A 10,255-nucleotide genomic window follows, 5' to 3' on the forward strand; every position below is an offset into this window, starting at 1 on the left:
GTGTTTACTTTCCATCAATGTATAAATCATTATTCATTTAGTATGATATTCCTTGATCCGACATATAGTTTATGTTAGGATGAATTATGCTATGTATGTTCTTGTCTCTTTTGCTTGATCTTCCTTGCAAGTCCTCATCTGCAACAACATAAAGAGGATTCAAACTGGAAGTAAGAATATCGAGGATGGAATCAACGTGCATTTAACATCAGAGTGAGGTAGGTTATCTATGCTATTTTGTATTTTCTGATATAAACTAGAAAATCCTACACTTTTTTTTTCTAGTTTGTTGTTAGATCCTCTGATAGGACTAGAGAGATCACTTTTGTCCGCAAAAGGGATTGTATTCACAAAAGGCAAAAAAATTGGAGCTATTGTCTTGTAGGGATGATTATGGGGCTACATCATATTTTGTTTCTTTTGAGACCTAAAAGTTTCAAATCCCATTCTAGCACCAAACAACTTTTGGAGTCAAAACCTTGTGGACATGGTCACTAGCCTCTCAAAAATATTCTACACTTTGAAAAATTTCTAACAACAAAAATATCATTTCATTGTGATTTTGTATGAGTAAGTTATGCTTCCCACAAGTTTACCTTTGTTGTTGATCACCATGGAATTGATTTGATGGCACACCACATCCCATTACTCAAATATAGGGAGTTAGTCATGTGTGGATTTTCATGAAAAATATAGGGTGTCCAAAATAATAACCCTAATTGGGAGTTGGGACTTTCATAAACCATAACCATAAGCTTAGATGGTTGTTAGGACATGTTAAATATTGTGATTCCATGAAAGGAAGGGGTTCCATTCTTGTTGAATTAATTACTATTTCATAGTTGAAGACAATAAGGGAGTGGGATATTGGAGCAAAAGAGAGGAAGTGGAGGTTCTTGTAGCGACCACACATGAGACAATTTCAATAGTAACTTCATAATGAGTTCATGTTTTGTTTTTTGCAGTTCATTTATGAGAATAAAAGAGCGAAGTATAGTCCTCACCTTTTAGCTATGTCTTCATATATTGGGTTTCCTAGGTTACATCTTGTTTTCATTATGTAGATGTATGGTAGCTATTTTAGTAACTTTATTTGAATCTCAAATTATTTTATTATTTGTGTATTAGTTTAGTAATATTAAAATTTGATCTATGTTAAACACTACACAATAAAGAGTTTTCATAAAATTGTTCTTTTATGACAAACTATTCTAGTGGAATGTCCATAGTAGTTTATAGATAATTGATAATCTTCCTTTTAGAGTTCAATTGTTGCTTTCTATTCCAACAAACTCTCCTAAATTCATAGGTTATATAATGGGTTTTTCCATCCTTACTATAATAGCTTGAGTATTTTGTTTGGACAAATTAATGGGTATCATCCTATCCTATGTGAATCCAATTGATATAACTTATGAATTGCTAAGAATAATGAATGCAAGTAAAGGGTCTACACCTAAGACTAATAACCTAAGTATAAAACTAATCTAAAATCTTCATGAGATAGAAATCTATTGTTGGCAATCAAAACTGAAAAAAGGCTAACATGTCAACAAGCACAACAAGCAATTGAAATAACTGTGAATTAGCTCCCCTATGTTTTGATTCCCCACTCACACTAAGGAAGCAATATTTCACTATATCAAATCAATGTTCATGATTGACATTTGGAATGATTAAATACAAATGCATGGCAGTAAGGTAAAATATCATCTACTTAAAAAGAAAAAGATAGATCTCTCCAATTGTCAATGGAGTTGGTTTCCTATTTGTCTACTACAATACTATTCAAAGGATGTATAATCACAACATACCTGAAGGGGATGGTTCCAACATGAGAACAACAAGGGATCATTGTGTATCTATATGGGCAATGAGAAAGATTTTGGATGTTTTTCACCGTTGCACTTAGAGACACTATGTTTGTTCAAAGATGCCTCTACTAGGGTTTTGTCTCTAGCTGCCTACACATAGTTAGTTTCACACTTAGAAACTTCCTAATAATTCTCAAAACCTTTCTCCTTCTAGGCCAATCTCACAACTATTGTTGAGAGATAATGCTTAAGATAGATATGCTAATGATAGTTTTGTCTCTAATCGTATTGTGATTAGTTTGTTTCCCTTAAAGGCAAGGCTCTTAGAAATGTAAAGAAAAACCACTCGCAAGATTTCAAACTACTCATATTCATGTGCATTTATAAATTTCAATAGAAAATCAGTCAACAAATCCTACATGTTTGTCTATCTAGTGAATGAGAAAATAAGATGTAATGCAAAGAACTTCAATAAGAAATCTGGTCACACTGCTAACTAACATCCAAAACATTACAAGGAATCAATATTACAATAGGCCATTACACAATCAAGGTATTTAATATAGCTCACTGTGTATGCAATACAACTATTACAATGGAATCGTGCTTTAACAACCCATCATCAACAACACCCATTGATGCTTGTTCATACTTCAACAACTCATTAAATAATTAAATCATGTATCATAAAATTTTGTTCAACTTCAACTTCAACCTTGGATTATTTCATCATAAACCATATGTAGAATATCAGAGCTCTATGTAGAGATTAGGTCTTCTTATATATAAGCCCAAACATTCAATATATGGTTTAGTATGCATTGTTAAGAATGAAAATGATACACACACCTCTCTCTCTCTCTATCTCTCTCTCTCTCTCTCTCTCTCTCTCTCTCTCGCTCTATATATATATATATATATATATATATATATATATATATATATATATATATATATATATATTCATGATTTAATGAAATATGATAAGATGAATCTTGATGCACTATCAAAAAGGATACAATTAACTTTATATAAATCCTTAAAATATTATGTCAAATCTAAAGCAGAGATATATAAAGTATGACACAAAGGAAAATTGGGCAAAGTCTCCTTTGTGTTAAACCTTAAAAGGTAATATTTGAAAATTATTATAGTCTCAATAAATATTGCTACTAATCTGTTAGGTCCATATACTACTAGTGTAACCCCTTATTGTTATTAGTACAACCCCCTTATTATATTTTTGTGCCAATGTAGTCCCCATACTATTATTATTGTGCCCCATAGAAGCCCACTATTGTTATTATTGTGCCCTTACATTATTATTGTTATGTCGGCTCTGATTATATTATGACCCCTTAGACTCCTATAAATAGAAAGGAGGTCTTGTCATTTGTATCATCTAAGAATTGTTCATTTGTGTAATGTAAAGGAGGTTGCCCCCTCGAAGAGGCTTATTTCTAAAGTGTTGATCTATCTTTTCTATCTTTCTGTGAGCTCGTTTCATAACATTTGGTATCAGAGCTTTTGATTCTAGGGTTTCGCTGCTCCAAATAGGTCATCGTGGAATTTTCACTATAACTTTCTTTCTGCGACGTTTCAGAAGAAAAAAAAGAAAACCCATTTGAGACGAACTCGCGCTAAACCTCAAGTCTGGATTTCAGAGCTTGTCTCGCTATATTTTCGGAGATATGATCTGAGGAAGTTAGGGTTTTTGAAAGCTCCAGAATTTCAACTAAAATAGGTCATCATCAGATTTTCTCTATAACTCTTTCGCTACGAAGTTTTAGAAGCTAAAACAAAAACCCATTTGAGAAGAAATCAGTTTGAACCTCAGCTTTGAATTTTAGATCCTGTCTCGTTACAATTTCGGAGATATAGTCTAAGGAAGTTAGGGTTTTTACAGACCCCCAAATTACATTCCAAGCATGCCACCTTGGGAAAATTGTCATAACTGTCTCTCTGAGCGTGAGATTGAAATTTCATAAGAAGTTACAGAAAGAGGACATATTGCATTTTCTTTTATATATTTTTTAGATCCAAAGGTCAAAATAGTGACACGTGGCACTTCATATAAGTTTGCTCTTCTGAAAAGGTATATAATCAGGTCATCCTAGGAGATTGTGGATAACTCTTTCTTGGAGAATCCAATTTTGATCAGACTGGTGGCATTGGAAAGAGGACACAAAGGGTTACTTTAGATCATAATTTCAGAACTGGAAGAGCTGAAATTACAAATTAATAGTCGTTTCAAGATCGAGCTCCTAAAATCAAGAAAAGGCAATATGAGGAAGTTTGATGGCAAGGATTTGGTAAATTGGATACGATAGATGGAGAAATATTTTGATCTACATGAGGTGAAATTGTTACAAAAGGTACGTATTGCATCTTCATATTTAGAACCGGATTAATTTTTATGGTATAAAGGGCTTTGTTCTCGTAAACCACTTGTTACGTGGTCAATTTTCACGGAGGAAATGATAGCACATTATGAGGATACAAAGAGAAACACCTTCTTAGCCAATTGATAAATCTCAAACAAAAGTGTTCAATGGCAGAGCACATTGAGGACTTTAAAAAATTGAATATAAGAGTAAATGATATTTCAGAGAAGAAAATGATTTATGCCTTCATAGGTACTTTAAAGGATAACATTCAACATGAGGTTCATCTTTGGGAACCTGATTCATTGGAGAAGGCATTCAGGTGGGCAAGAAAAATTGAAAGCGAAATTATGGAAACAAGGAATCCCACCACTCATTTTTTTTTTCCAAAGGAAAAAACGAAACTTTTTATTAAGATTATAAAAAGTTTACATTGCATATGCCGATGCATCACTGTTCATTCTGAGTTACTGTCAAGTCTGGATTTACAAAATTTTCTGCCTTATACCTGAAAACAGTTCCATTTAAGTGTTGTAGCTGTCTCTGATTTGCGCTGAACTGTGGTTCTTTTGAGCCGATAATCTTACACAGAGACTATGGACTGACCATGAGGAATATCATCAAAACCGGGTCTCCTCAGAATTGAGGAAAACAACCCGTCACTATTCCAGAGAAGTTTTAATAGGCCGCATTATCGTAGCTGTGGTAGTTTTGAGGTTTTATATATAATACAAAAATTTTTTGAGGGTAAGTAAACAAAAAATTTCTGCCAGAATATCAGAAAAGTTAATTGTAAGGTGGCTGATCCGACCTTCTGATTTGGCCTTGATCATCTTCTACTATTTGCCAGCTGCCCAAATCCTGTTGAAGACCATCTTTAGAAAGCTTATCCGCCATGTCATTTCTTTCCCTGAAAATGTGACATATAGAGAAACTATTAAACATTGATTTTAGTCTTTGAACTTCTCCCAGAATTTGTTTTAAGACTTGATTGCTGCATGTACTTTGACCATTTACCCATCTGATCACATTTTGGGAATCCCCAAAAATTTGAATAGTGAGGGTGTGCCTTTGGATGAGCCAGCATAAAAGGAGTTTGAGGGCAAGCAGTTCTGCAAAGTTATTGGAGCCTGTTCCTAGCCCCACGGAAGCTTTTAGAGAATGAGATGGGTTTTCATGGATGACAATTCCTGCTCCTGCTTTATTATTTTGAGATGCTCCGTCGAAGAACGCCCAGGGGATTCCTTCTGAGATCTGCACTTCAGGGACATATCTTTGGGAGGAGGATTCCTTAGGTTCAGGTATGCTAGAAAAAATGGCAGCGCCCTGGATTGCGGTGACTGCTACAGGGGTATCCTTGTCCTGGAAGATGCTCCTGTTCCTAGCTATCCATATCCCCCAGCTGATGATTAGGGGGAGGTTGCGCAGGTTCCCATTCGGGTGCTCATTCCACCACTTCTGCCAGGCTTCTTGAATATTGTTGCCTTCCCAGACGAGCTTTTTGTTCAATAAGTTTCCAGTCTCACACCATATCTTTAGGGATTCTGGGCATTTAAGAAAAAGGTGGTTTATGGATTCTACTTCAGCTTTGCATAAGGTGCATCTCCCAGGCCCGTGCATGAATCTGGTCTGCAGAATGTCCCAAGTTGGGATTTTGCTCCTTAAGATGCACCAGAAAAGGATTTTTGACTTTGGAGGGCTCTTAAGTTTCCAAAGCTGTTTCGACCACCACTCCGGGTCTCCCCATCCTTTCCTTGACATAAGGAAGTTATAGCCATTCTTTGGGCCGTATTCCCCAGAGTCTGCATGAGCCCAGATTAGCTCATCTTGCCTGTCGCTCAGCCTTACATTGGATCTGAAGAGTTCCTGAGTGAAAACATTCCAATCGTTCCACCATCTTTGCTCCAATTCCAACTCTTCTCCATTCTTCCAGGCTTGCCCCCAGATGGATGAGAAACCTGGTTTCTCCACTTGGCTGAGGAAGAGGAGACCTTTTTCTTCCAGCTGCTGAACCAGGTCAGGGGAGAGGGCATAGTTGCCATTACAGCCGACCCAGGGATCCTTCCCAATCTTTACCTTTTCACCATTCCCAATCTTCCAAGCTAATCCTTGTTCGATCACCTTAAAAGACTCCAAAGTGGCTTTCCAAATAGCAGAAACATTCTTTTGGCTCTTAATTGGGTTCCTGATCCAATCTTCCATAGGAGTTGGATCTATATATTTTCTTTTTACCGTTCTTGTCCAAAGGTTTTCCATCTTAATAAGACGCCACCGTGATTTGGCTGCCAATGAAAGTCTGAAATCTGGGAGGCTTTTTATCCCCCAACCGCCCCTGTCCTTTGGTCTCGCCACTTTCTCCCATGCAACCCAAGGGAGAACCGAGTTTCTTTGGACCCTGCCCACAGAAATATGCTGCATATTCTCCTAATTTTCTCCAGAACTCCTTTTGGGACCCATGTTAGAGCTACCCAGTAAACTGGGATGGCTAGAAGCACAGCTTTTATTAAGGTCAGTCTCCCTGCTCTGGAGAGCCATTTGAAACTCCAGTGACTGATTCTTGCTTCAATCTTAGCGATTAGCCAAGACCAATCCTCCTTCCTATAATCATTTGGCTTCAGCCAGAACCCCAGATACTTGAAAGGGGAGCCCATGTTACGCATTTCATATGGAAAGAATGAACTGAACTGCTCCTTTTCGAGTCTGTTTAACCCTTCTTCAATGATTTGAGATTTCCTGGGATTGATCTGCATTCCGGTGGCAGAATCCCACCACTCATGACTATAATTATGGAAGTGTTTCTTCTCCTAGCCTTCCACAACCTACAAGGTTTACACCACAACAATTGGAAGAAAAAAGAGAAAAAGGGCTTTGTTACAATTGTGATAGAAAATGCACTAAAGGTCATAAGTGTGCTGAGAAGAAATTATTTACATAGATTATGAAGACGAGGAAGAAAAGGATCAAGAAGCATCAAAAGAAGAGGATATACGCTAGGACCCAACCCCAGAGAAAGAAGAAATGAATCTGACTATATCTTGTAAAGCATTGGCAAGAATTACCACTCCTCAAACTCTCAAGATAGAAGGACATATCAAGAAGAAAAAGGTTCAAGAAGTGAAAGATCCCATTGAGAAAGAAGAAATGAATACAAACATATCTTGTAATGCATTGGCCGGAATTACCACTCCTCAAACTATCAAGATAGAAGGACATATCAAGAAGAAAAATTTTCAAGAAGTGAAAGATCACATCAAGCATCAAGAAATGAATCCGACCATATCTTGTAATGCATTCGAAGAAATTACCACTCCTCAAACTCTCAATATAGAAGGACATGTCAAGAAGAAAAATATTCAAGCAGTGAAAGATCACATCGAGAATTAATAGCAAGTTCTCCAACTTTTAAAGGATAGCACCACTTTGGTGCAAAATCGAATGAAACAATAGGTAGATCAACATCGTAGTGAAAAAAAATTTGACGTAGGTGATTGGGTATTTTACAGCTACATGCACTTAAGAAATGGCAACCTTATACAATGGGAAGACACTTCAAGGTAAAAATGGATCATGATAGTCTTAAATACTTTTTAGAGCAAATATTATCTTTAGAAGAACAGAAAAAATGGGTCACAAATATGTTGGGTTATGACTTTGACATCATCTACAGAAAAGGGAAGAAAATGTTGTTGCAGATGCACTCTCAAGAAAGGATGAGGATGTGGAAGCATTGTTTTGTGCTATTTCTATTATCCATCTAGATTGATTACATGAAGCAAGGGATGAATGGAAAAAGGATGAAGAAGTGTGGCCACTCATTCAAAAGTTGCAGAAGATCCTAGTTCAAACAATATTGCCAGAACTTTGCGAGGAAGGAAAAATCAATTGGAACGTGGGAGCATTCACAGAAACAAGAACCCGACAGCTACACAATCGATCAATTTCAGAATATCTCATCAAGTGGAAGAACTTACCCACTGAAGATTCCACATGGGAGGACAAGAATTTTGTACAAAAGCATCAAGAACTACTCAAGCGTTGAGGAAAACACTTTTTGAAGGAGAGGGGCATGTTAGGTCCCTATACTACTAGTGTAACCTCTTATTGTTATTAGTAAAACCCCCTTATTATATTGGTGTGCCCATGTAGTCCCCACATTATTATTATTGTGCCCCATAGAAGCCCACTATTGTTATTATTGTGCCTTTACATTATTATTTTTATGTCGGCTCTGATTATATTATGACCCCTTAGACTCCTATATATAGAAAGGAGGTCTTGTCATTTGTATCATCTAAGAATTGTTGATTTGTGTAATGTAAAGGAGGTTTCCCCCTCGAAGAGGCTTATTTCTAAGGCATTGATCTATCTTTTCTAGCTTTCTGTGAGCTAGTTTTATAACACAATCATATCAAAATTACCACACTAAATCATATCCAGAATCGAAACAAACAAACTAATATATTAGAGGCAACGTAATCTCATTATAAAATATAAAATCACAGGATCAATGATAAATAAAATAAAAATATACACTTAGCTCCTTCCAAACCATTATTAGTGTGCCCTTTTTCATCTTGGTAGGTGAGCTATTGATTAATAGAAATGCTAATAAGTTACACCAGAAATCACAATAAGACTTTCATTAACAACAACAAGTCACAAAAGTTACAATGCTCTAATTAAATCCATAATATAGCTTGATAGTATTAAGAAACGTTTGATACATTATTTATAAGAAAAACCTGAACTGTGGATAAGATCAATGCCTCTGATCTCATGGATTAGAGGGTGAAATAATTACATCATTTTCTCAACATTGATAAACCATGAATACATTTTAAGCAAGATTTAGATTGAGGATTCTAATGTTGTCACTAGTTGTTAAATTCCTATTCCTGATCTCCATGAATGGTGAAATTTCCTTGGCTACATCAAAATAGTTGACTAAATCTCTATGAGCGAGATATTCATAAACCATTTGCTCTTATGCTCGGCTAGAAAGCAATCCATATGACCAAATCCAAAAGTTATAATGCAGCCAACATCTTTCAGATGCTACAGTGATACAAGTATAATGTTTTTCATTATCAAAGTTATCGTATAACTTCCTATTAACCTTATCAAGAACTAAGGGAAATAACAATTAAAGAACTTATTTTACCTTGAGTATTTATCAAAAGAGGTAAGTTCCAATATTATGAGTGTGAATAGAATTAGGGCTGAATTAAGGTACTATGATAGGGAATAGGTAGAAAAATAGTAGCTTATCAACCAACAAAATAGGGAAAAACAAGAGTTCAACATCCCCCCCAGGTTGAGGCTTTTGCTTGCCCTCATGCAAAACTTGTCAAAACTAGTCAAAATTGTAGAAGAAGGTACATATTGTCAAACGAGTCGATCTACCTCGACCAAGATACTTCCTTGATTCCATAATGTTGTTTATTTTCCCTTTCAAATGTCTATATGTAAATATATTAGTCATATGCTTATTTATTTTTCTCTTATTTTCTTGTAATTATTTATTCTCCTCTTGGAATATCTTTATTTGGTTCTTCAATTACTTATTGTCACTTTCTATACACCTATTCATGACTGTTAATTCCATTGCTTCCTACTTTAATCTCCTAATCTTTTGGTCTATCTTCTTGAGTTTCATTTTTGTCACATTTTTAATGTTAGATTCTGTTGATGAGTCTTCAAATTCATTCTCATAAGGGTTAGAAAATATTGGACTTGGAGATCTAGGAAATTCCATATTATCTTCTTGTTCATCTGCCAAGGAAAATGAAAACTGACTTGTTCATCCAAATGGAATCCTTAAGCCACCAATGTTTTCATTTCTAGTTGGTTTAGGGAATGGTTTGCGTAGAGAATCTTGGTCCTAGAACTTTTACTTGCTAACTGATTTAAGTGTTTACTAATAGGACCATTGCCCTCTTGGTCTATGTCCAATAAATTGGACATTGTCTAGCTACATTCTAAGGGATTTATTTATTATGTGGAAATTCTACCTAAAAATTGTTATTTGTGGCATGTTGCTTTTTTCATATTCCTAGT

General features: G+C 35.6%; 1 protein-coding gene across 1 annotated transcript; it reads right to left on the bottom strand.

Annotated features, from left to right (window-relative positions):
• Positions 1-4,984: 4,984 nt before the first annotated feature.
• On the bottom strand, positions 4,985-6,616 carry LOC149230515 (uncharacterized). The gene has a single exon (XM_089381337.1). It carries the CDS (start codon positions 6,614-6,616, stop codon positions 4,985-4,987), a length of 1,632 nt encoding a protein of 543 aa, XP_089237463.1.
• Positions 6,617-10,255: the final 3,639 nt, after the last annotated feature.

This window comes from Pinus tabuliformis, chromosome J, assembly GCF_031772625.1.
Source record: "Pinus tabuliformis cultivar Carrire ecotype Pingquan chromosome J, CPIR1, whole genome shotgun sequence".
In the NCBI taxonomy this organism is placed as follows: Eukaryota; Viridiplantae; Streptophyta; class Pinopsida; order Pinales; family Pinaceae; genus Pinus; species Pinus tabuliformis.

Excerpts from the sequence above, each read along its gene's own strand:
- LOC149230515 (XM_089381337.1), bottom strand. The coding sequence starts at position 6,616 with ATGCAGCATATTTCTGTGGGCAGGGTCCAAAGAAACTCGGTTCTCCCT.